The sequence below is a fragment of the Hoplias malabaricus genome, chromosome Y (assembly GCF_029633855.1).
Source record: "Hoplias malabaricus isolate fHopMal1 chromosome Y, fHopMal1.hap1, whole genome shotgun sequence".
In the NCBI taxonomy this organism is placed as follows: Eukaryota; Metazoa; Chordata; class Actinopteri; order Characiformes; family Erythrinidae; genus Hoplias; species Hoplias malabaricus.
Genome location: NC_089820.1, coordinates 40799606 through 40825023, shown reverse-complemented (window position 1 = coordinate 40825023; position 25418 = coordinate 40799606). Strand labels below are relative to the sequence as shown.

The 25418-nt window shown below is 38.6% G+C and overlaps 1 protein-coding gene across 3 annotated transcripts; it reads right to left on the bottom strand.

Annotated features, from left to right (window-relative positions):
* Positions 1 to 640: 640 nt before the first annotated feature.
* LOC136679165 (programmed cell death protein 4-like) lies at positions 641 to 18437 on the bottom strand. 3 transcript variants are annotated; one of them, XM_066657525.1, is made up of 13 exons: positions 18324 to 18437; positions 17422 to 17513; positions 15287 to 15589; positions 10347 to 10441; positions 10016 to 10129; positions 8884 to 9105; positions 6385 to 6482; positions 5983 to 6100; positions 5649 to 5756; positions 5311 to 5421; positions 4155 to 4294; positions 2978 to 3093; positions 641 to 1613 (listed from the first exon to the last, which is right to left on the bottom strand). In XM_066657525.1, exons 2-13 carry the CDS (start codon positions 17462 to 17464, stop codon positions 1594 to 1596), a joined length of 1488 nt encoding a protein of 495 aa, XP_066513622.1. In that variant the 5' UTR covers positions 17465 to 17513; positions 18324 to 18437; the 3' UTR covers positions 641 to 1593. The 3 variants fall into 3 exon arrangements, with proteins under 3 accessions (XP_066513622.1, XP_066513625.1, XP_066513624.1); XM_066657528.1 differs by lacking the exon at positions 2978 to 3093 and having other exon boundaries at positions 646 to 1613; positions 4133 to 4294; XM_066657527.1 differs by lacking the exon at positions 2978 to 3093 and having other exon boundaries at positions 648 to 1613.
* Positions 18438 to 25418: the final 6981 nt, after the last annotated feature.

The following is a 25418-nucleotide window of genomic DNA, read 5'->3' as shown; positions in this document are numbered from 1 at the left end:
TTGCACCCATGAAAAATTTGCCAAATCCTCTCTGCCATTGTACAACCAATGTTTATAAGTAATTTCTTCAATTTTATTTGTATAAGCTCCATTTCTTAGTGCTGTTCAAATGAAAGTCAAATATACATATGTTTAAATAGACAAAGGCTTTCAGGCGTTCACAGGGCCATTACAAAAAAAATCCACAGTAAATTTTCTTCATCTTCAGGATATCAATAGTCTGTTATATTATGTCTTCAGTGAACTTTTCAGATTTTTGAGACACTTTGAAAATAAAAAGATAATATCCGCAGAAGGAAGCTAAACATGTAGTATTTCCACAGTATGGAAGTTGTGTTCATATTTCACCATCTAGCGGCGACAGAATGCAACTAGTGCAGTATTTAAGGTGAAAGAGAAAATCCTAAGGAATTGATTGCTTATCCTTTGTATTCCAGATGTGTGCTGATTTTTTTTCACTTGTATTTTGGCATCTGAATTTGGCCTATCAAATTTTAGTAGCTTTGACACATTTATATATATAATTTTTTTAATATGTCTTTATTAACCTTCAATAATAACAGTGAAAACGTGTTCTTAAAAATTCACGAGTTCTATTCAAGAGCAATTATATTCAGAACATGTAAATTCAAAAGCAACAAAATTCAGATGCATAATTTCAGTGCAAAAAATTCAGTGCTACAAATTCAAAGGTGGTAATATACAAGTCTGATGAGACAAATTTGCTTTCATACTCATAGTAAGAAAATAATCTTTTGTAAGAAATGGACAGAAATGTTAAGTCTTTCACCATTCTTTATTTCTTAACCATTTTAAACAAAGACTGAGAACATTTGGGAAAATTTCCCCCACCCCAATGTTCAGAAATACAAAAATATGTTATAGACAACAGTTATTTGCATAATGATCCCAACTGGTTCACATTTCTCTGTATTGCCTTTTTTCATGAGTTGCATTCAGTAATGACATCTATGTTAGGTGAGGGGAGAGACAAACACCAGTAGTACAGAAGAGAAAGTTTAGGCTTTTGGGGGGGGGGGGGGGGGGGGGTTAAGAAAGCTTCAAACCAACATTGAACTTTATAAAGCTCTTGTGAAAAAGAAATGTGTCAGACTCAGGGAACACTGCTGGACACTAGGCAACTGGAACAGGTTTCTCATAGCCAGATTTGTAAAGTTCAGGTTTATTTGGGGGATTAATTAAACCAAGGGTCAGGAATGTCCAGTAAGGTACTGCACATGATTTGACTTCTCGCTCAAGTTATTCAGCTAATATTTGGTGAAAATGCCTCTGGAGTGGCAGTGAACTCAATACAAACAAGGAATGACTCTGTCATTTTTAAAGTGTGGCACTTTCTGGGCTAGCTTATCAGGTCACCTCAGAGGGATGTGTTTGTGTGTTTAAGGTTCTTTATACTTTACCCTTTATACTTTTTTTTTGTAAGTTCTACATTCTTAACGGGCAGGAAGAAAACTAGACCTGTGAGACATACTGTTGTTTAAAGACAGTAGCACTGGTTTCCTCAAATGCTCTGTCCCTCTCTCTGTGTTTTTCAGTAGCTCTCCAGTTTAAGACGCCCACCATCTCCTTCACTCATAAATCTCTTCCGCCCTCTGGAAGAAAAGGGAAAGCCACAACCATTAATGTGCTATTTAGTATTATACAACACAAACAATTTCTCATTACAGTCCTTAGCGTCTACAAGCTGTTTTTTTTTTGTAGTCATATTAATCTTCAGCTCAGCATCCACTGAAGAACTCACTTTGTTGAAAATTAATAGTCTGGGATCATTTCAACCTAAAATTGATGTGCGCATATGTCTTCAAACTTTGTTTGAAGAACAAAATTTTTGTGGGTTGGATGTTAACGTTGCATTTCCCTTGTCAAATGCTGTTACATTCACACTGCAGATAAAAGTGGCCAAATCTGGTTTGTGATCAAATCTGTTTTTTTTTCTGCTGTTCACAGTCTCTGCATGTGTCCTATATCTGACATCTGTCTGAACAGATCATGCTCTTAAAGGATGATACTTCAAGCTCTGACCAGAAGTAAATATCTTACTTTTCCATCCAAAGCACTTTTGTTTTTGAAGTGAAGGAATGGGACAAGACTGCTGTTTTACTGTAGCTCTGTATCACAGAACCTCCCTTTTTTATTTCAAATGAGTTCTATGTTTAAGAGTATCAAAGACTAAAGAATATTAAAACATCAAGTGACATTTTTCATGCTAAGCACAAGTTTGCCAGGTCTCCCTCAAATGCATAAATACAATGAGTTTAATATTTCCCTGATCCACATTTAAGCAGCTTCATATCGACATGAACAATATAAAACTGATCAAGAGCCACTAAACTTTTTACTTTCTCATAATGGATTAGGAAGTTTCACATGGTTTTCGTTTCCCCAATATGTTTTACAAAATAAAAATGCTTTGACCATGCTGGTTTCATGTCCTAAACACTTCAAATCAAAACAAAAATGCTTTGGACCAGAGACCTCAGGTTATTTTCAACAGTCGGAGTGACATATAAGTCACATGATTTCCGATTCACAATGTCACAGACTAGATATGGATTGGATTTCAGTTCCACATATGAAAGTGGCCCAGTCAGATTCAGTGCAGTTTTTGCTGTTCACATAGCTCACAAACATCTTTGTCATTTGAAGAAACAGAAACAGATCGGATTTGGGTCACTTTTACTTCCTGTGTGAACATAGCTGAAGTGACCTAATATTGTCCGATTTAAACATGGCCAAGTTTAACAACTTCCTACAGAAAAATAAAGCAAGCAGGGCGCATCACAGAAAGCAGGATGTCAGTTTAGTCAGACAAAGTCTAGCCTGACCCATAGGAAGTAGCTGAGTGACATTCCTATTGGACATTTCTCAACTTTGGGCTTAAAGGTGAGGTTTGAAATTTTAATCCAATACACCTAATTATTATTATTTTTTTTAAATTCAGAGAATGTTTCCTCACCATTTTCTAGCCCTGCTGTCTTTGTGCACACACAGCATTGGCTCAGTAAATGGGGAAACAAACAAAGTGGTTTGACCCAAAATGGCTCAAGTGTTCTCTCACTGGAGGTGCCTAGACTGGAGAGATGTGCAAATGTTGAACAACATGAAAATGGTTAAGGATGTTGCTATATTCTTGCTACATTATTTGTGTAATATTTACTTATTTTCACTGTTTCAGATGTATTACATAAGTTGGAACTGACTCTGACCATAGCTTTTCAAGAAAGTAAACATACTGAACATGCTTTAAAAAAAGTTATAGTTAAAACTTTGAGTAGTTTTAACTTTTTAAAAGTTAAACTTTGACCATTAACACACTATGGTCACCTTCTTACTCAAACATACCTTTTCATGTTAAAAGATGCAGAGTTTCAGAACATAAACAAATCGGAGTGCATGTGTGTTTTGCTGGGAGAACATCCCCCCCCCCCCCCAGGATGCATCCTGTATGCAGATACATTTGTGAACACTGACTTGTCCAACATATGTTCTGAAATGCAGTGTCAAAATGGGAATAGTTTTTCCCTCCTTACTACTTTACAACTAGATGTTAGAACATTGCTGTGAGGATTTAATGGCAGCCCCAAAAGGCATTAGTGAAATAAGGCACAGATGCTGGAGGATTAGTTTTAGCACTCCAGCTCATCACAAAAGATATCATAAGGAGTTTCCTCACTCCAGAGACTGCAGGTCAAGGTCTCCACAAATCAATGACTTGGGGGTGGAGCTTAATCCACTCATTATAAAAAGAGGTGTCTACAAGCGTTTGGAAACTGTCCCTGTGTCCGAAATGGTTCCCCATATTACTTACTATACAGTGCACCACTATAGGGAACTGAATTGAAGAGGGTAGAGATTCTCATTCTGGCTTTTACCAAATAGAGCAGTGCATTATGGATATCCACTAGTGTCAGCTAGTGTACATAGGCTTTTGCAGTGCATTGTCAGGGTTGTTTAACTACATTGAAAGTTTCCAAACACTACTACAAAATGTCACAACCCCAAAATAGTGCACTTTATAGTGAATAGGGAACAGTTTCAGACACAGCATGTGCCCCCCCCCATTCTGTATAAATAAATTAACACATACATATATTCACCAATACATACGTACTTCAAATTTGTGGATTCCTTACCGACATGGACACAGGTCTCTGAGTTTGGTATCGATGACTCCAGCACTAAAACTTTTATCCACATAGTGCTCCAGTATAGAGTATGCACATGGCACATCGATATTTATATCAGCAATATCCATATACACCCTCTCATAGCCCTGTTCAAGAATAAAAATAGCATTTAAATATATTAACATTTATATAGCAAGTTATTTAGAGAAATGTTAAAAGTTTATCAGCTAAACTATACTGAATCACTGGATTTGGAACACCTACTTTGCATCTACAGTCATTGTCCATTTTATCAGCTCCACTGACTATAAAAGGAGAACTATGTTGTTCTAAAATTACAGACTGTAGTGTATCTGTTTCTCAGCAATTGATTATTCTCTGCGCAGCAGTGACACTGATGTGGTGTGTTAGGAAGTGTTGCGCTGCTATGAGTAGCTCAGACAACAGTGCAGAGTTTCTAAACACTGTGGTCACTCACTAAACACTCTGTTAGACACCTACTTCATTGGTCCAGCTTGTAGATGTAAAGCTAGAGAGAGCAGCTCATCTGTTGCTGCACAGTGTGTTGGTTGTCCTCTAGTCCTTCAGTGGACACTGGACACTACTGGCTGGATATTTTTGATTGGTGGACCATTCTCAGTCCAGCAGTGACACTAAAGCTTCTAAAAATCCAGCAGCTCTGCTGTGTTTGATCCACTCTTACCAGCACATCACAAAGATACCACCACCAAGTCAGTGTTACCACAGTGCTGAGAATGACTCACCACATAAATAATACCTGCTTATGGTAGTTCTGACCAGTGAAGAACAAAGTGAACTGAGGATAAGAATGTATGTAGAGAAACAGGGGGACTACAGTTTGTAATTTTAGAACTACAAAGTGCTCCCTAATGGTCAGTGGAACAGTTAAAATGGACTACTGTAGATATGAGGTAGGGGTTCCTAATCCAGTGATCATTCAGTGTATATGATTAATATGATAAAGAAGGTGTCCTATATCAAGCAGAGTTCCCATCACTTTCCACAGCTTGTAAATCTGAAATATGGAAGGAAAGTAACATGCACTTTTTATCTTCTTCTACGCGGTTCATTAACCAATATGAAGCTGAAGCTTGATTTATAAGGACCACTGTCATGATGATACCAGCAGATGGCGCCATACCCTTCTCATTTGGTCCACAGTGATGACTGATGAGTCAAAGAGAGATTTCAGTAGCTTCAGGATCATTTGCAGAGTCCTGTCTCCTTTTGACTCCAGCACCATGACTATCGCCTAGGAAATGAGTGTGCCCAACATTAATGTTTATTTCAAGACATTTCATCAGGAACACCAACAACAAATGTAGGTTGTGTTTACAATACTGGAAATTTAAAAGCAATAATTCAGCACCATTCTTCGTTTATTTAGTTAAAACTGTTCTTGTCATTTTTTGTTTTGTAGAGATCTTGTGAATGGATAAAACTAGAGCCCACCATGCTGATCAGGTCCAGTAGATTTACCTCATAAACAAACTCATGATGGAAGTGAGGGACCTCCAGCTCCCTCAGACATCTCTCCGCCTCCACTGTGTCCCCGGACAACACGTACTCCTGCAGCAACAAGTTCATCTGATACAGAGAGGGACAAGCTCGTGTGAGCAGGATTTCTCAGATCAGCAAGACAGCTCCAGCTTAAAGTCATGTATGTACCTTGAATAAGAAGAACTAAGGGACATTCCAACTTTGGATTCCAATTTTTGGATTTGGTTTTCCTTTTTTCACCCTTATCATTTTTTTGTTTTTAAAAGGCAAATAACAGTCATGCACAGCAGTGATTTTTGAGGTAGAATCTAACCTCTTTAATGAGCTGATTGACAGGTCTCTGTCCACCCCCTGAGCCCCAGAGGTTATCGATCCGGAGCCCTGCCTCCTTGCTCATCTTCAGCAGGACAGCAGCTCGGTCCAAAGCTGCCCTGTCAATCAACACACTCAGCAGTTAGACAACTCTGTCAAATACACAGCTGTGAATCACTCAAACAGCTGTCCAGATCTGTACACAGATGCCAAACAGCTGAAAGTAAATGATGAAGCTCAAAATCTGAGTTTTAGTAACATTAAAAATTTAAATCATTTTCAAATCAATCAAAATCACAATTTAATTAACTGGTTAATTAAACAAATACGCTCCAAACAGCTGTATGGAAATTGTGCAATTTATTCACAAGCTATTAAGCCCCTGCAAAATGAATGCATTTACCTTGCATGCTCACAGTCCACTCTTCCTTTGTATCCATCAATGTAGTTACTTGAGAGTATCTGATCTGTTACGGCTCTGGCAATAAACTGGCCCACCAGCTTGGGGGATGGGGGGGAGAAACAAACATTTACCATTTATGTCAGCAAATGTCACATGTCAGAAAGCGGCTTCAGTCAACTCTGTACCTTTTAAATTTCCATGTCCCATGATTGTGAGGAAGAAATGGGTTTATCTTTATAAGCAAAATCTGCAACCAAAATTATTTTTGAAGCCATCCTGCTGAGTAGCATCTCTGCACGAACCAAGTAAGTGCAAAACAAAGTCAATGTAAACATATTTAGTGAAGTGGAGTTGACTCCCCAAAGAACCCATCCTTTGCTCATCTAAGAGTCAGGATCAAATCTTTGCCAATGATTCAAAGTCTCAGTGCATAAACACCTTCTACAGATCACTCTGGCATCATTAACACAAGAATCAGATCACTATTGTCCGAATCATCCATCAGTCACAAAATCAGGAGACATCAGCCAACGGCATTCGCTGGCAGAAACGGTGCTGACTCCACACCCAAACTGTCAAAACCAAATAAATTAAAATTGCACTCTTTAAAACTGCAATTTGAATATTAAAATTATTCACTCTCAGGCCTACTTTGAAGGCATGTAAAAATTAAACCAATTAACAAGTCTCCTGACAAAAAAATATATATATCTCTTCTAGATTTAATTTTGCAGACTGGACAAAATAAAATGGAATGAATTTAAACAAACTACTCTATGTAGTTTATATAACCAAGTCTTCATGCAAGTGCTTTTTAATGTTACTTTATATAGGTCAATTCAGTCTGGCTGCTCAAACCACTGGTTAAGCATGTGACTATTTCACCACAACTCCACCCCAAAACGAAAGGAAAAAGTATTCTCTTTTTGCATTCAGCTGTACAGCAACAACAAACTCAACAACAGAATACTTTTCCTTTCATTTTGGGGTAGAGTTGTGGTGAAATACAGTCAAATGCTTAACAACAGGTTTGAGCTGTTAGACTGAATTAACCTATAAAAATATTCAGGATCAAATACATGTCCTTTATTTAAGAATTGGTCAGAAGCTTATGATAATTAACAACAGAATTGTCCAGTAGAAAGGCTCCAAAATCCATTACCTTCCTGTCACACATACTGTAAGAATATTACATATGGGACATGAGTCTAGTCCACTAACAATATGCGTGTGTGTGAGAGCCAGAGGCCCTGATTCAGCTGGGAGGAAAAGAGCTGTCTCTGCTGTTCTAGTCTGGACAAAACCAGCTCAGCACACAAAACTACAGTACACAAACAGAAAAGTGATGGAGAGAGGGAGAAAAACAGGGAAAATGAAGAGAGAATAACAGCAGAGCAGTGAAAGAAGGGTGGGAACATGAAGGCTGAAAAGACAAGACAAGTGTGTGTGTGTTGTAGCTCTAATGCTGAGTTTGCACTCTGAACACACAATGGCAGAAGCTCTGATGAAAAGAAAAGGCTGAAAGAGTCTTCTGAACAAGAGGCTGAACCACAGCAGACAGACACACTTGTGTTTTTAGTATTTAGTACATACTTCAGTCCCGTCAGCAACACCACACATCCATTGTTTGTCAAATTTGTAGAAAAACCCAATAATCCCTCTATACCCAGCTACACTGCATCACTAGCATGGTGAACACTGATCCATCAGATTCAATAATCCATAGCCTGTTTTTATTTACTATTTTAATAAACTGAAAACAGATACAAACAATGAATGGCACTTGTAGGTCATTACACATCCATGTGTTAAGCACAAACACTTTAAAATAATTTGTTTAAATTTAGAGTTGGTCTCTGGTCACTACTGTTAAAGTAGTGAGGTCCCCTGTGAGATTCAGAGGGTATTTGCCAAAACCTAGCGAATTGTCTAACTAGACAGAATTTACGTCAGTGTGCACACTCCCGACACCATGCTGAAACTGAGGCAACGTTAGCCACCGAGGTTGGAAAAAAGGTTGCATGTGGTGGGCAGGAACAAGCTGTGACACAATCACTCTAACTGCAGCATTTCAATTATCTGTCTCATGAGAAAGATAAAACGTTAGAACGCTGTCTACTTAAACAACAGCCATCTATGTGCATGCAGTAAGTGTCTACCTAGACAGCTCACTAGGTTTTAGGACAGACCTAAAGTGTCATTAACTCAGCAACACAAAAGTGCTGCATCTCAAATGGTTCCTTATTTCCTATATAAATATAATAAAATTATGGCTTGGAGTATAAGCCATTCTGTCATGACATACATAAAGAGAAGGAAGGCTTTTAACACTTAATCCTGAGCCTTGCTCTTTGATCTTGAGAGTCATGAAATGGAGCTGGATGCAATGAGGTTTGATCACATGGTTTGCACTTCACCTGGGCTTTTGCAGCTGTAAGTTCTTCCTCTGCTGTGAATCAGGAGTAAACATTGTCAGAGTGGAACAGAGGGTGTATTTACCTGTGGTGCTGTGGGAGTATCGAGCACCAGATCAGGGAGCTCTTGCAGCAGTTTGTCAAAGGCACTCTCCATGTCAGAGTGACTCAGAACCCGTCCACAGAGTTGACTCAGGAGTCGAGACGTCAACTCACGGTGGCTCACCTTTGACTCTAGAGCCAAAGACACAGCCAGCAGAGGAACATCACTGCACATGCTGCCTAAGTTCAGTTCCCCCAACAACTCCTATAAAATAGAAAGAGAACAAAAATAAATAAAAACATGAGTGTCAAGGGGGAAGAGAAAGTTAAATCTTCAATCTTTTTGTAGAAACCATTTGCTGATACCCGTACTTCTGATATTTCAGGGCATCTGTAAATATGATTGATTAACAATAGTACACAAACTAGTCATAAATTATGACTACCTAACTTGTATCTACACTCTCCATTTTTACATTCTCTATTTCAGCTCCAATGGTCATACGGGTCCCTCTGTAGTCAAACTATAGTCCATCTATTACTCTGCATACTTTGTTATCCCTTTTTACCCTGTTTTTCAGTGGTCAGGGCCCCCAGAGTGCCACCAGAGAGCATGTACGATTTGGGTGGTGGATCATTGGATGGTGGTGCTATTCTCTCCACTCACCATCCACTCTGTCACAGTGACCACACAGCGACCTGATAGCTGCACCTTATAGAGGTAAAGTCAGAGACAGTAGCTCATCTGTTGCTGCACAGTTTGTGTCCTTCATCAGTGAACACAGGACGCTGCCCAAAGGAAGCTGTGGGTTGCATATGTCAGGTTGGTGGACTATTCTCAGTCTAGCAGTGACATTGAAGGTTTTAAAAGCTCTAGCATTACTGCTGTGTCAGATCAACTTGTACAAGCAAAACATACAATGCAGTGCTGAGAATGATCCACCCAAGTGATGGACTACAGTCTGTAATAGTAGAGCTACAAAGTGTTCAGAGGAATAGATGGACTACAGTCTGCAAGTGTAGAAGTATACAGTGCTCCTGTATGGAAAGTGGAGATGAGAGAACGGACAGTGACTGTAGAAACGCATAGGTGTTCATAATATGACAGGATTTATTTCTAAACAGAGGGTAAAAGCATTAATCCTGAACAAGTCCTTAACAGGTCTCCTGCTCACCGCCACTTCATTAGCATCACCATGCTCAAAGTACTCCTGTACAATGGGTGTGACTGTCCGAGTAAAGGCCTCCTGGTCTAATGGCAGCACCACTGTCTCATAAACACAGCTCTCCTGTTGAGGCAGAGAAAGCAAGGGTTGTCATGAGGGCTAGAGTAGAGTGTGGTAAGAATAAAGTGGAGAAAGTGATACATTGGTGTAGATATGACAGTTGGGGGTGGGGGGAGGGCACAGCATGGAGAGAGAGAGGTGGGTACGTTGCTGGGAATACCTTGAAGAGGAGATGCAGTGCATGGAACACAGTGGGGGGGTGAATTGATTAATATAGTACCTGATCGTCATCATAATTGGGGTCTCGTACGTCCACCACCTCTTCAGTATACACCTCTCCAGGTGTACCCCAGACACCCTTACCCCCAGCCCCACCTACAAAGAACACAAGAACAGACAGGCACACATGCATGAGTCACTACTGACAGGCTAATTATGTGCAATTCAGTCACAAAGCATTTGTATTAATACATTAGGCATTAGTAAATATTGTGTTAAATGAATTCTAAAAACTTCAAATATTCCCTCTGTGATCAATAAAGTATCTATTTATCCATAACCCTGATTAGCATCCTGAACCTTCCTAGCTTTGCAGAATTTACTGAGAAGCTGTCATACCATAAACACTTTTCAGAAACTCAAGGACTAACATATATTTGAACATTTTCTCCAATCATTTGGATGGTACAAAAGCAAGTTTCCAGAGCAATCAGTCTCTTTGGGTAAGATCACAGTTTACTATTTGAACATTTAAGGGATGTTTCCATACGCAGCAGGTCAGTGTAATTTAAACCAGTTTTAAAACCCCATCAGACACGCCACACACACACATCAGTCACCGCACACTACCCAGAAATGTGTGTACGCATTCACTTCCCTGGGAGATTCCACACATAATCGCTTAATTCCCCCTCTAGCAGCTCCCAAATACGTCAGGACTCAGGAGTCTGTCTGCCTCACTGACTGAATGACCGACCGACCATCCCTGTAACTCTTATGTAAGCCTGTTCTGCATAGTTCACTGCAGTATTCTGAGCCTCATCTGATTTAGCTGAAAAACATTCTCCTAATACAATGTAATGTTTTCAGCTTTGATTAGGTCACTGCTAATCACAAATAAATAAATAAACAAACAAGCACCTTTTAAGACACTTCAAGCGTGTTAAAAATGAAGAGCCTATTGGTCTATTCACCATTTTTCAGTTCTTACTCAATATTAAAGACAACTGCGAATTAGATGGTGTAGAGAAATAAAAAGGAAAAAAGGGGTTGCTTTATGAACAATGTTACTGAGAGGGTCTTGACCCACACGAGGGGTTTCATTTTCTGATAACACTTCACTTTCCTTCTCGCTGTCTGTTTCTCTTGATGAACAAGAGTGAGCGAGGGAGAAAGGAAGAGGCTGAGAGCAAATGTATGAGGTCACTGCTTTGTTTCAAACCTCAACCATCGCAAGCCTTTCTGCACTTATCTGTGCTCTTAGTTTTATCTCAGATTATGCACAGTAATCAAAGACTCAGACACAAAGAGCTCAGACCTTATGTACAACACAGATAACTGTACTGGAAAAGCTGCACAATCAAAACACTGAACCACATACACACTAACTACAATAAAACTACATCTAATAAGACCCTCAACATACTGGACTCAATATGTCTACAGTAAACAATTTTACACCATTATACTTCTCATTCCTGCTGCCAACCCTTCTGTGTTTATTTTTAAAAGAAACACAAACAAATTATCTATGTTCTACTGATGTATTTGTATTGAATTTAATGGTATTTAGCAAAATGTAATGGATTATTAAAAACATGTAACATCGCTCCATCAAAAATAAAATTTTAAATACTTTTCCATCTTAAAAAAATGTTGAATTACTTAGTTTCTGTATATTAGTCTAGTAAATATCCTGGATTCAACTAAAATTATTTTTCTGTTATTTTTTTTTTTTGATGTGCCAAGAAAAACAGGAGGGCTTTGCCCAAGTTAACTTTGCCATCTTCACATTTGGCTAGAGGAAATAAAAAATATCAATGCACACTTCATTAATTGGTTATATTGTGTGTAATAGTATCACTGCTGACGCTGAACAACGTAATGTACAGCTCACATTTTCCTCATATAATGCAGGCTCAGCAATCAGTTCAGTTTCATTCTGGGTTGAGGAAATGGCCACATGTGGAGCCTTTATAAAATTTCTTAAAGATGAGTGCCCAGTCACCACAACACCCATAGAGCAAACATACAGGGCAGCTGAAGAGATCTTTGTCCAAAACTTTGAGGAATTTGCAGCAATTTATCTACAAATTATGGAATCAAGACATTGTTTAATAGTCAAGTAGACAAGAGTGATAGAGAGGGGGAGGGGAAAGAAACACACTTTTAAAGCATAACTGGTTTACGCTGCCCTCCTGAGACAAGGCACTGAATCCGACTGACAGTAGACCTTCTAAAGTGTTTACTGCACATAACCCAATACACAAATGAGAAATGGAAACAGGATAACCTGATCTTAGCATGAATGACCCACATTAACAAGACCAGTTCTACAATACCTTATCACTCCTCCAGCGTTTTCTGAAGAATGTGCTGAGCAACCTTTCATAGATCTACAGCAAATCTTCCATAATTTCTTTACATTTACTATGATTTTAATTCTCTTAAATAAACAACTCCAAACCAGAGAGACACCCAGCACTGCTCCTGAAAAATTTGCTTCAGAGAACATTTACAAAAATGGGGAAAAAAATGCAATGAAAGTTTAGATTTCACCATAATTTTAAACCCATATTTGATGATTCATTTGTATTGCCTCTGTTAAAAAAACAAAACAAAAAGACAATACTGCAACTCAATAGAAAAAGAGAATGAATGTGATGCAATGATACAGAATTTCTGTGATACTAGTACAAACAGATGCAGTCTTTTAGTATAGTTGAAGGAGGCTCTTGTGAATTTACAGTGTCAGACAGCTTTTCTTGGCTCTGAAAATGTGACTTTCTATTTTAGAAAGAAAGAAATACAGTAACAATAACAATGTCTAAACCAGTGGCGGATGCTGGTCTTTCAAGGAGGGGAAGCTCAATTTCAGCCTACATCATAAAATGTGTCGGTTTATTTATATGTAAATTCTACCCTCCGTTCCTTTTCAAGAAAATGATCTGTGACCCTGTCGTACCAACAAGGCGTCTTTTCCAGGGACTTGACTAGTGTCCTCTCAATGGCCAGCAGAGCTAGGCTGCTTAAACGGCCTTGGCCCATGTGAAGTGTGTCCGTCTGTGAGTGCTTTGTGACGGTGGAGGGGCTCAGCGGCACCCGCTGGACAGAAACTGCGATAGAAGTCCATCTCCAAACACAAGCAGCTACAAAAAACCCCACCAGAAATAGAAGCTCGATTTGTCACTAGTCGTTTTTAACAAGGAAAATGCGGCTAAGAGGATTAAGAAAAGTCTGGTTCAACTCAGAACAGAATGAAAATTTAATGCTCCCACGGATCTCTACACCAAAGGATCGCTGATTCGCTCATTTCGCTGTCAATCAAGAAGGGATTCAGCCTCAGAGAGATCATCCAAACATCATGCAGAAGCTGAGCGTCCGGGCCGGCCAAGGCCAGCCCACTGCCCCATAGACGCTGAGCGTCCGATGGGCTGGAAAAAGCCCAGCATTTATCCAATGACTCGTCTCGTTTCGTTGCTTCGCTATTGAACTCTGTCTAAAGCACCGTGAAGCTGCGGGAAAGCCGCATCTTTACCAGTGATAAGAAGCTGATTCTGAATCAAAGTTGAGCGCGTTGTAGTGCATATTTATTCACTGACATGTACACACAACAGAATATATTTGATCACTTATTTGACATTTTAGGGGAAGCTGAGCTTCCCTTGCAGTCTTAGAGCAATCGCCTCTGGTCTAAACACTCCTAGTATGTATTCTTATGGTTGGCTGGCTATGATCTCGTTTGTTCCGTACAATGCTCAAAACATGATGTCCACAGCAAAGCTATTAGTTAAATTAACATGTCATTTTCTGATTTCACTACAACATGCAATCTCTATCAAAGTCAAGCAGCAGTTACATCCATAGACAAAATTCATACATATGACGCAACCTGCTGTTTCCCCACAATGTTTTAGATTACTTTGCTCAGTGGTGTGATGTAAAGACTCAATGTTCTCACTGAGGCCATACATATATTTCAAACCAATGTAAAGACAGCCATGTCACTTTCACGGTGTAGAAGTGATGCTGTTTGTCACCCAACTGCTAGGCCTCAGAAGCAGTTTCTCACAAGACAAGTTTATTTACAGAATACCTTTCATACACAATGCCAAATCAAAGTGCTTTACGGAATCAAAAGGAACAATAAAAAGCAATTAAAAGTCAAACTGCTTGGAATCAGTTTTATTTTCTACATCTTGTTGATGAGATACAGTTTCTGACATGAACCTCATTGAGAAAGCATTAGTTTTACATAAAGAGCTGTGGTTATATCATTTTACCCTGAGACATCAGTAATGCTTATGGGAAAATAAATCTTGGTGTAAATAACATGCAATAGGCTACTCTATTTATGCATTGCCATAACAGTGTCCTTTTCCAGTTAAATATCACAGCCTATCAATTCTATTTAAAATGGTCAGGGCAATAATTGACCTTATATTATTTAACAGCGAATCACTTTTAGCTCTGACATGACTGTGGAAAGTGTGTGTGAATGTTTTACACACTGGATCATACACAGCATTGCTATTTATTGAAATGGGATAAATTGTCATAACATCTGTGCTATGAATCCATTGCTGAGGTGCCCTTGAACAAGGTACCTAATCTCGAAACTGCTTTCTGGGTACCGGATGCTTCTGCCCAACACTTCACAGACAATTTAATGACACATTTTTTTTCCCCATTTTTATTTTGTTTGGTAGGTTGCCATTTTGCACAAAACTTTCCTACAGCTGTTAGAATGTTCACTGCTCTGAGTAATGTTTTAGATTTACACACACACCTATATTAAGCCTATCTGAACATGGCTTTAATATGTCACATCTTTCTGAGGCCTGAACTTTAACCTAGACTACATTCCAACTCCACAGAGACTACAGATAATAGGTCTGCATAACGATCAACATTTAAATTTTCAATATTTTCAAAGCCAAATTAGAAATCCATAATTTTCCACTCCACATCAGTGTGTTTTCTGGTTGAAGTGCTCTTTACCTTTCTTGGGAAGCCCCCTGCCCTTTCCAAGTCTTGAGCGGCGGTCAAGGACTCTTCCCTTTGGGCTTGTGGGTGTCACAGTGGTTCGCGTGGTGTCTCCATTGTCACTGAGTGAGTCTCCACGTCCCGAGTCTCTGGAGGAGTTTTTACGGAGACGTCGCTTGGCTTTGGCCTTCAGCCGTGCCTCATGAATGCTTCCGGCCGGAGTAGAGATCCAGTTACCATTGATCTGATCATCCAGTTTGACCCTGAGGCCACTCTCCTCATCACCAGACTGATACGAGTCGCTCAAATCAGCTGCCTCTGTGGGGGACAGCCAGGTTATATTAGGCAAAACTAATATAGTTGTAATATTTTATATATATATATTTTATTTTGTCCTATTCACTCTATAGTGCACTATTTTGGGGTTTCGCCATTTTCTAGTAGTGTCTGAAAACAGGGGCGTAGCACCATGTCCCCCCCAACCAAAATGATTATAAGCTATAACGGTAATTGCAATCAGGTATCCTAACATCAAAGGCCTGCTTAAGTTGAGCACTCTTGCGGCTATGCAAAAAAAAAAAAAAAAAAAAAAAAAGTATTTATCCCAGATTACAGAAAAAAAAAAAAAACGTCATTTCTAGTTTTGTGGTTTTTAGCACTGACAATCACTGTGGTATTTAAGTGTTTTATAAACACAGGAGTTCATTTAAAAGTAGGTTTTTTGCTTTCATAATTCTCAGCTTTCTTAGGAAAGTAGTTTGTTAACAGTTGCTTTCCCTCCATTCTTTCTGTTTTTTTTCCTGCCTCTTTTCTTCTCTGAAAACCAGATTTAGCTTTTTTGGGCATCATCTTCCATAGCATGGATAGAACGCACACTGCCGCTTCAGCAGAATGAATGCCAAGTTATATGTGCCTAGTTAAAAAGACCAGTGAGGGGGCGGACTAAACCATTTTGTGCAAGGGGTGTGGGTGCCTGTCCTCAGACACTATGTAGGCTAGGACACACAATTCAATCCATCAATCAACCGATTTATTTACCAAAAGCCTTACATTTACATTAGTCAACAACATTTCTTGTGATCTTTAAATAATATTAATTTAAAAGAAAAGAAAACCCCCAGACTCCTCAAAAGGCACTCCCCCCAGTGATCAAGTCTTGATCATATTTTTCAGTATTTTGAGAGCCATGGCTGAATGTCTCGTGCTAGACAAAGTATAAAAATGAAGAAGAGAGAGGGGAGAAGAGGGGAAAGGGAAAAAAAAACCCATAATACATAAAATTAAACAAATAAAAAACCAATCCCACTATTTCCCATCCTTCTCCTCCCATATAACTCTTAAGACCAGTAAAAGAAACAGGCTGCTGTGAAGAATGAATAAAAAGCTATCCATGGGTTACAGTCGCATGATTGATTTTTTTTTCTTGCATATGTGCCATATTGAGGTCCAACTGTCTGGTATTAGAGTGCAGCCCTATTGTAAGGGAATGCAAGTTTATATGACGCTGAATCCCAAATGTCTCCCCACACCCTCTGTAGGGCACAGTGTATATCATACTCAGTGATTTGATGTTGAAAATTAATTTTTACTCAGCTATAAGTTTCAAATCCCTCTCGTAATAGTGTCTAATTAAAGTGTAGTATTAGTTTAATTTTATTCAGTAATGTGCACCATGTATGGAGTATGGCGCTACTTTGGGTCACAGCCTGAGCTCCTCTACTGACAGACACCTATGGACATCACTCTGTTTACATACATTCAGTAATTATTTCTGTTATTATATCAGAAATATTTCTGTAATTTTTACATTTAAATTAAGACTACACGTGTTGACAGAAACAATAAAACTATAACTATCACAGTTTTTATTTCAGCTGTGTTTGAAAAATGATAGGTTCCCATTATATCAGGTTCTCCACACTGTTGTCAGCTGTAACCCTTGAATATTTGTGAGTCCAGAATCTTCCCTTCGATAAACCATTTTGCACCAGAACACCCTCCGTCACTTTTTGCGTCTCATATATAATTACTGGATTTATTTTAAATTTTGGTGAGTAAAACCTTCATTAAAACAACGGAGTATATTGTTATTAAAAAGAAAATAAATTAAGTACACCTAGAGGGCCTGGCTCCTCTAGATGGACACTCACCCACTGGGTTGGAGTTGAGCCAAGCCTCGCAGTCAGTTGCCATGGTTCGAAAGTGGGTGACTTTGCGGTGAACAGGAGGAAGACCACAAAACCTGAGACATTTAATAAAAAGGTCTCCAGTCAGAAATAAAGCTTCCCAAAAAATAATAATAAATAAATAAAAAATAGGTAGAGGTGAAATGTTTTAATCCTCCTGTATTTTGGGGAAGCAATGTTTCAAAATAACGACCATTACTATTACTTTCTCAAAATATTGTGTTACTTTTTAAATAAAGTAAAAAGTAACACAATACAACAACAAATAGTAAACAATTTACTTCTGTAAATATCAATGTTTCATTTTGTGTCATAACGACTCACAGGCACAAGAAAATAATGGCTTCGTGATTTGAAGTGTAGGCTATTTATAAATTTGCAGCTGTCAGAAACTGAGAAAATAAATCATTTAAGGGTGAGTTTGGGAACTGATATCTAGAAATCTGTCTGTAGGAGCAATATGAAGCAGAATAATTCAACAAAAAGCTTCAGAGATTAAGAAAATACACAATGAGCAAATATAGCGAACGTTTGAATGAATGTAGGTCGCCTTTCTTCCAGCGTAAATCACCAAACGTTTACAGCATCGACGATTATCACTGCGACAAGATGCATTCAGTTAAATGTACAACTGCGGATGAATTCTCTCTTTAAAAGCACATTTTAATGCGTATTTGAGATTTAATGCACTACGCAGTCGACCGCTTGCGTTTGTTTTGTGTCTGCAGCTGCCACTGATCCACAACATAAACAAACCAGCACAGACGAGTAAAATAGCTGTATTTACTTTAAAAAGGCCTGTATGCGTAGCACATATTTAAAGATGCACTAATGCATTAACTATCAAACTTATGACTTAAACTTACTTGCCGTCCCGTTTTTCGCTTTTTGTAAAGTTGTTAACACTGCCTCCGCTTTCTTCTCTGCCCAGTAACACGCTTCCTTCGGCTCGTCCTTTCTGCGTTCTGATTGGCTAGGGTATTTAAAGCTCTGACGTTGAGCATTCTGATTGGACGCTTTATTGCAGATTGGTCGACGGAGCCAATGAGAATTCGCCATGAGAAACTGGTTCTGGTGTTTTCTATGAACAGACCCAGTAGAGTCTGCGCCGCCTCCCAGTGGTGGACAGTAGAATCACAGGCTCAGAGATTATTATGTAACGGCAGCACCGTTAATAAAAAAAATGATGCCTTGTGTGTTTATTATATATATATATATTATATATATAAGGGATCCCCCTTGTGAGTCTTGGTTCCTCTCAAGGTTTCTTTCTCTAGCCTCGAGGGAGTTTTTTCTTGCCACTGTCGGCAAGTCGGCTTGCTCGCATGGGGCTTTCTGATCTACATTATCTTTTCTGATAACAAATCTGTAAAGCTGCTTTGTGACAACCAGGGCCGTCACTAGAAATTAATAATTAAGGGGGCTAAGCTTTAACCGGGGGGGGGTGGGTATGGGGTAATTGCCTCATAGCAGCAAACTTCTTTGACGAAGTACAGATATTACAGCCACAAGGTGGTGCTTTAAACAAATAAATAAACTGAGTTGCGGGCGGCACGGTGGCGCAGCAGGTAGTGTTGCAGTCACACAGCTCCAGGGGCCTGGAGGTTGTGGGTTCGTTTCCCGCTCCGGGTGACTGTCTGTGAGGAGTTGGTGTGTTCTCCCCGTGTCCGTGTGGGTTTCCTCCGGGTGCTCCGGTTTCCTCCCACAGTCCAAAAACACACGTTGGCGACTCGAAAGTGTCCGTAGGTGTGAGTGTGTGAGTGAATGTGTGTGTGTCTGTGTTGCCCTGTGAAGGACTGGCGTCCCCTCCAGGGTGTATTCCCGCCTTGCGCCCAATGATTCCAGGTAGGCTCTGGACCCCCCGCGACCCTAAATTGGATAAGCGGTTACAGATAATGGATGGATGGATGGATAAACTGAGTTGTGAGCAACTCATTATTATATACAGGTATCTGTAAAATATACAGTCATAACGTCAGGAAAAACAAATAAGGAAAGCAGAGGCCGGGGGACAAGTATGCACTTGTAAATCCTTTTCAACTGTAGTCAGTCACATAAAACGTTGTCAGACATTTATTAAGTCAACTGCCATCAGGACTGTAGTGTCTGTCAGTAATTTTTTTGAACAGTGGCAAAGCAAAATCTGTCCATGTGTTTTGCAACTACCCAGTTATTCCATAATTACAATAATATCTGAAGTGAAAGAATCTAAGTCTCTAAAAGACAATCACGTCCTCATTATAATATGACCATTCACAATGTCATAGATTTAATTATTTATTTAGGAATCTTTATTTTACACCCTATTAACACGTTGTTAATGTTATTATTAAGCAATATAACATTATTTAGGGGCGGCATGGTGGTGCAGCAGGTAGTGTTGCAATCACACAGCTCCAGGGATCTGGAGGTTGTGGGTTCGATTCCTGCTCCGGGTGACTGTCTGTGAGTTGGTGTGTTCTCCCCGTGTCCGCGTGGGTTTCTTCCTGGTGCTCCGGTTTCCTCCCACAGTCCAAAAACACACATTTGTAGGTGGATTGGCGACTCCAGTGTGTGTATTGCCTTGTGAAGGACTGGCGCCCTCTCCAGGGTCTGTTCCTGCCTTGCGCCCAATGATTCCAGGTAGGCTCTGGACCCACCGCGACCCTGAACTGGATAAGCGGTTACAGATAATGAATGAATAACATTATTTAATGTGATATTTATGTATAAAGAATTAGTTGGATTCGAAAATTTTTCTCTGATGTGTTGAGGGAGAATGAAATGTTTCTCCACGACACGGTGCTAATATTACTCCTATCTAAAATCCTAAAAGCAGAGCTGTTCCCAGTTTTTCAGCACTGATTTGCTGCTCTCCGCGCCACTGCAAATCAACCCCCTGTAGGAGGGACTGTGACTCCTTTGACTGCAGCACTGAATAATGGACAGATATCCGTGGCTGCTGATTGGCTAAAACAAAGCTGACGACCAATGAAAATGGTGTTCTCTGTTTAGAAGTCGTAGAGAATCTGCAACTTGCTCCGGCCGAGAGAGAGCTGCGAGTTTCTGTGTCAAACATAAACGTGAGACCTCAAAAATACGTAACAAAATATCGGTTCAAAACGGAACGCATCAATTAGTGTCCAAATATGTGACAATTCCGTATTTTACTACGTGTGCCTATTCTGACAAGAAAGCAATACAGTCTGATAGCCAACGAAAATGATAGAAGTGGGGGGCAAAAGAATATTTATGGGGGCTGTAGCTCCTCCTAAAACAGATATAACGACGTCCATGTATATGTTTATAGATACGACAAAGATAATTCTCTCTGCAGCTGTCTGTGTTTACTAATCTCTACATTCACGTGTAATTTGGGGGAGTGGCTTTGGAAAGAGGGCTGAAAAAATGGGGTGGGACTTTTAAGGTAAAATATTATAAAGAAAATATTAACACTAATCTTATTTCTGTAATAAAGCTATGCCCAAATCACTTTTATATTAAAACTCAGTACATGACATGCTGCTGAGATGTAAACAAAATGAAATATGATATAATGGTGAAACAATAATAAGTCAACAATAAACACTTTTATTTTAATAAGTCAACATAACTCACTGCTGTTGTTTTCTAACCTACTGACATTTTTTAAAACGACAACAGAAGGATGCTGTTGTGAAAGTGCTAATTCATGACACAGCACTATACACAGAATATAGAATAATCTGTAATCACTTCATCCTGTTCAGGGTTGTGGTGGTAGTTCCTACCTGCAGAATGTCAAAGGCAGGAACACTCTGGACAGGGCACCAGCCCATCAGAAAACATCACAAACTCACACAGTCACTCACATGTTCATACTTACAGGCAATTATACACAACGAATCAACTTTTAACCTGTGTTTTTGGATTGTGGAAGAAAACCTGTCACTTGAGGGAAACTCACACAGACACACGGAGAACACTGAAACAATCTCAGGACCCTAGAGTTATGCCAGTTTTCCAGCCATGAAGACAGTTCTTAGTTAAAAAAATGTCTTAAAACAATAAGCAAAGAAGCACTAATTCATTAACTGCTAGAAATAAAATAAAAAAGGGAAATGTGGCCTCAAAAGCAGATCACAATTTATGGGAACATTATGGTATTAATTAATTTACAGCCTATCTTAAAAGTATCAGACCCACAGGTGAGATTAAAAACATCTAATACAAATAATATGATTAATAATCTTTAAGAAAGGAGAGTAAACGTTAAAAAGGTGAGTAAATGCCTTTAACTCCACTACATCCTTGATTGTAATCAACTATAAATTGAGAAAATCTGATGTAGCAGTTCTCTAGTCAGTACAGCTTTGTGGTATAAACCAAATAGTTTACAGGGATCTCCAGCTGTGCATTGTGACTGCACATGAGACAGACATTAAAGCACAGTGAAAGACCTCAAATGGTGAGATAGGCAACAGTGATCCCTGTGCTGGTAAGACTGGTAGTTTAAGAGGCCAAGAGAATTTCAAGAATTACCAACAAGGCCAGCCTTGTGAATCAGGGCACTTCTGCTACCAGCTTTTCATACTCAGCTCTACAGTGTGCACTGCATAGGAATGGTGTCAGATGTCAACAAAAGAATGCTTTGTGCCTCAAACTTGTCAAAGTAAATGGCTTTGAGGAAAAACATCAGGCAGTCTGCAGAACACCTTGGCCTTGAGCATCAACAGTGGTGGACAAAGTACACAAATCATGTACTTGATTTAAAGTACATATACTCAGTATAAATTATTACTCCAGTAAAAGTAAAAGTCTGTTGTAGATCTCCATTTGAGTAAAAGTACAAAAGTATTTACCTTCAGATATGTTTAAGTATCGAAAATAAATGCACCATGATTTATTATGGTTCCAATATCCTATTATAATTTTTGTAACAAGACTTTTTGTAAAAAACCTTTTGAATCAATGAATTGTAAGTGAAAATAATCTAGTGTCTTATATCTAGTGTTTTACTTTAGAATCTTTTAATAGAATGTCATTAATTAACCTGACACTGATGAACACAACAGAAATGGCTGTGCAGTGCTGAGCCAAGTTTAGCATTGACAGAGTCTATATCCTCATTACTACAGCTCAGTGAAGCATCACAATAATTTTGAAGCTGTAATTTTAAAGTAAAATATATTACATGGAATTCCTTTAAGCTCTGTTTTGTCTTCATACTTGCAAAGTAGGTCTATTGTTTGAGCTATTTATGCAATTCTGAGCCTTAATCTTAAATTAGACAGAAAACTCATATATAAAAGGGTGAACATAGCCATAACAGGATGGACAAATAACGGATAATAAATGTAATTAAACGTTGTTTTAAAACTTTGCTTATAGATTTATTTTATCACATAAAATTTGCCAATGACATAGACTAGTAAGTGCTCCTATACTGGTTAAAAATATATGATAAATGTCAAGAAAGTCAAAATGATCCAGTATAAGGCACTACATGAACAATGTATTGTTAATGCAGTTATCATTAATGCAGTTATGTACATCCAAAAACACTGATGCGTTTTGTGAATTCATCTACCTTTTATTTTCTAAAGCTTATAACTTCAAAAGTAGAGCATTCAAATGAATTATTCCAGATTCAAACCTACCAGGCTGATTTGTGAAAAAATTCACAGTTCTTATTTTGTCTGTATGTGGCTTGTATACCGCAAGCAAGGAAAGTGAAACAAAGTGCAAAATAAACACGGTTTTCACTTTGGCAGGTGATGTTCATGACAAATAAAATCCAAATTCCATGAAACATGTTTGATTAAACAGTGCTTGATTTATGAAAACTTTCACAAACACAGTTCAGTGTATTTTAATGAGTTTTACACTTCTTTCATGTGTCATAATAGATAATAAAGGCAAATACTAAACATCAATTCATAACTGGCCGTTTATTGAGATTAAATCTCACCCAGAAAAAACTTTTTCCTGATTTGTGAAATATTTCACAAATATATTTTGGTCTGTCTACCTTTTATTATGATGATACTTGGAGTGTTTGACTGTAAAATGCTATTTACCCTAACAATGGAAATGAAAATTCACTTCTTTTAGGCATTATCTGATTTGTGAAAACTTTCACGAAAACATTTTGTTGTATTTGAATGATATACACAGTTAAATTCATGTTTTTTTCTGTGTAATAATAAAGTATTTTTGCTTTTGTGGCAAATAAAGGGCTTTAATAGTTTTATCTTTGATAAATGACCATCAAGTCACATAAAAGAAGAGACAATCTCGTTTTCTTGATTTGTTTATAAATGTTAATCCATAATGGTTCTAAGAACTGAAACATGTGACTACTAAGAGTCTCAAATATGCACAACAGTTAAAATAAAAAGTCTGCCTTTCTTATTACCTGGTTTTAGGTGGAGAAACTTGAGGTTCGTTTGCTTTAGCACTCTAACTTTATCCATCCGTCTCCTGGCAACGGTGCAGCGTGGGGAGCTATGAGGAGCCGAGAGATTTGTTCAGACCTGTTTTTACCCACATATAAACCAAAATGAACGGTAGATTGTCATAATGTAGTGGAGTAAAAAGTAAGATATTTGACTGAATTGTAGTGGCGTTAAAGTAAAAAATCACCCAAAATGGAAATATTTCAGTAAAGTACACAGATACACAGTAGTACAGAAACAAATTATTTAATTTGTTACTGTCCATCAATGGACCTACCAACAAAAAAGTGACTCAAAACATGCAGCCAGAGTGGCCAAGAGATCATTTAAAGTAAGGAAAAAAAATAAAACAAACACATTATCCACATGTTGGTTTGAACCAGTCAGAGACCAGATCTAAATCCCATTAAGTGCGGGAAATTCAAGATCAGAATAAAGGCAAGGAAGCCTTCCAAACTCAAAGATCTGAACATCTTTACAAAGAACAGTGGTCCACAATCCAACCTGAGAGATGAGCTTGTTATCAATTATAAAGGCTGTGTGATTGCAATGAACACAAACAAAACTTTGCTATTGATTACTTTGAAAGATAATTTTGCACACTGCAATAGAAATGTAAAACAAGAAATATTTAATGTGTTAGAACATATTTTTAGCACAGTGTCTTAAATGTCTAACGATATCATTAAATCAAATGGGTGTAAGTTCAATACTACACTCGGTATTATACATATGGTGGTACAATGTATTTAACATGTTAGTGCTGTGGGCTCTATGATCAGATTGGGACTTTTTGGGAATGCCGTCATGCAAATGGCTCAGTAAAGAGATTTTTTCATTTGTTGTATATTGTTTTTGTTTAGAATAGTTACAGTCTGTAGGAATCATTGATGTTTTATACAAAGGACAGAGGTGTTGGGAAATGTTTGGTAAAACACCTGTCTTGTGCACCCCCCTGAACTGTGACCACAGTTTGGATTTTCTTCACCAGGTTGGGCTATCTCTGTGTCTTTTTAAATTTTTAAGGGTGTTTTCACACCTATAAGTATTTTTGCTCTAGTCTGATTCAGTTCAAGAGATTGTGTTCTTGGAGCATTTTCCCCTAAGTTTAGTTTGTTTTCACACAGTGTTAAATCAAACCGCACCAAAATGTGTCACAACAAACCATGTTCTCTTCGCTTATTGGTCAGGCCTGTATGGAGCAGGAGCAAGAAAGTTCATACAAGAAGAAGCTCCTGTGTTGTGGAGTCGTGCTTGTTTCTGTGCAATTTAACATGGAGCAATGGCATAAATTGCACTTGTTTATAGCACTGACAATTCAATCATTCATTCATTTATTGTCTGTAACCACTTGTCCAGTTCAGGGTCACGGTGGGTTGGGAGGCTACCTGCTGCGACACTATGCCGCCCTTAGCACTGACAATTATCTGGGCAATAGAACAGGTTAAAGTGCACCTGGAGAAAGCATTTCCCTTCCCTGGTGAGCTGCTAAAATTTGGTCAGTTCTTTGTTTACATGTGCTTCTGCATCCCATAATGCAAAGCA

What these genes read in the sequence shown, in the direction of transcription:
- LOC136679165 (XM_066657525.1), bottom strand. Translation starts at nt 17,464, where the DNA reads ATGGCAACTGACTGCGAGGCTTGGCTCAACTCCAACCCAGTGG. An exon ending in GCTCAACTCCAACCCAGTGG is followed by an intron (nt 15,590 to 17,421) that starts GTGAGTGTCCAT and finishes TGTCCCCCACAG; the next exon opens with AGGCAGCTGATTTGAGCGAC. An exon ending in GTGGACTGTGAGCATGCAAG is followed by an intron (nt 6,101 to 6,384) that starts GTAAATGCATTC and finishes GTTGATTGACAG; the next exon opens with GGCAGCTTTGGACCGAGCTG.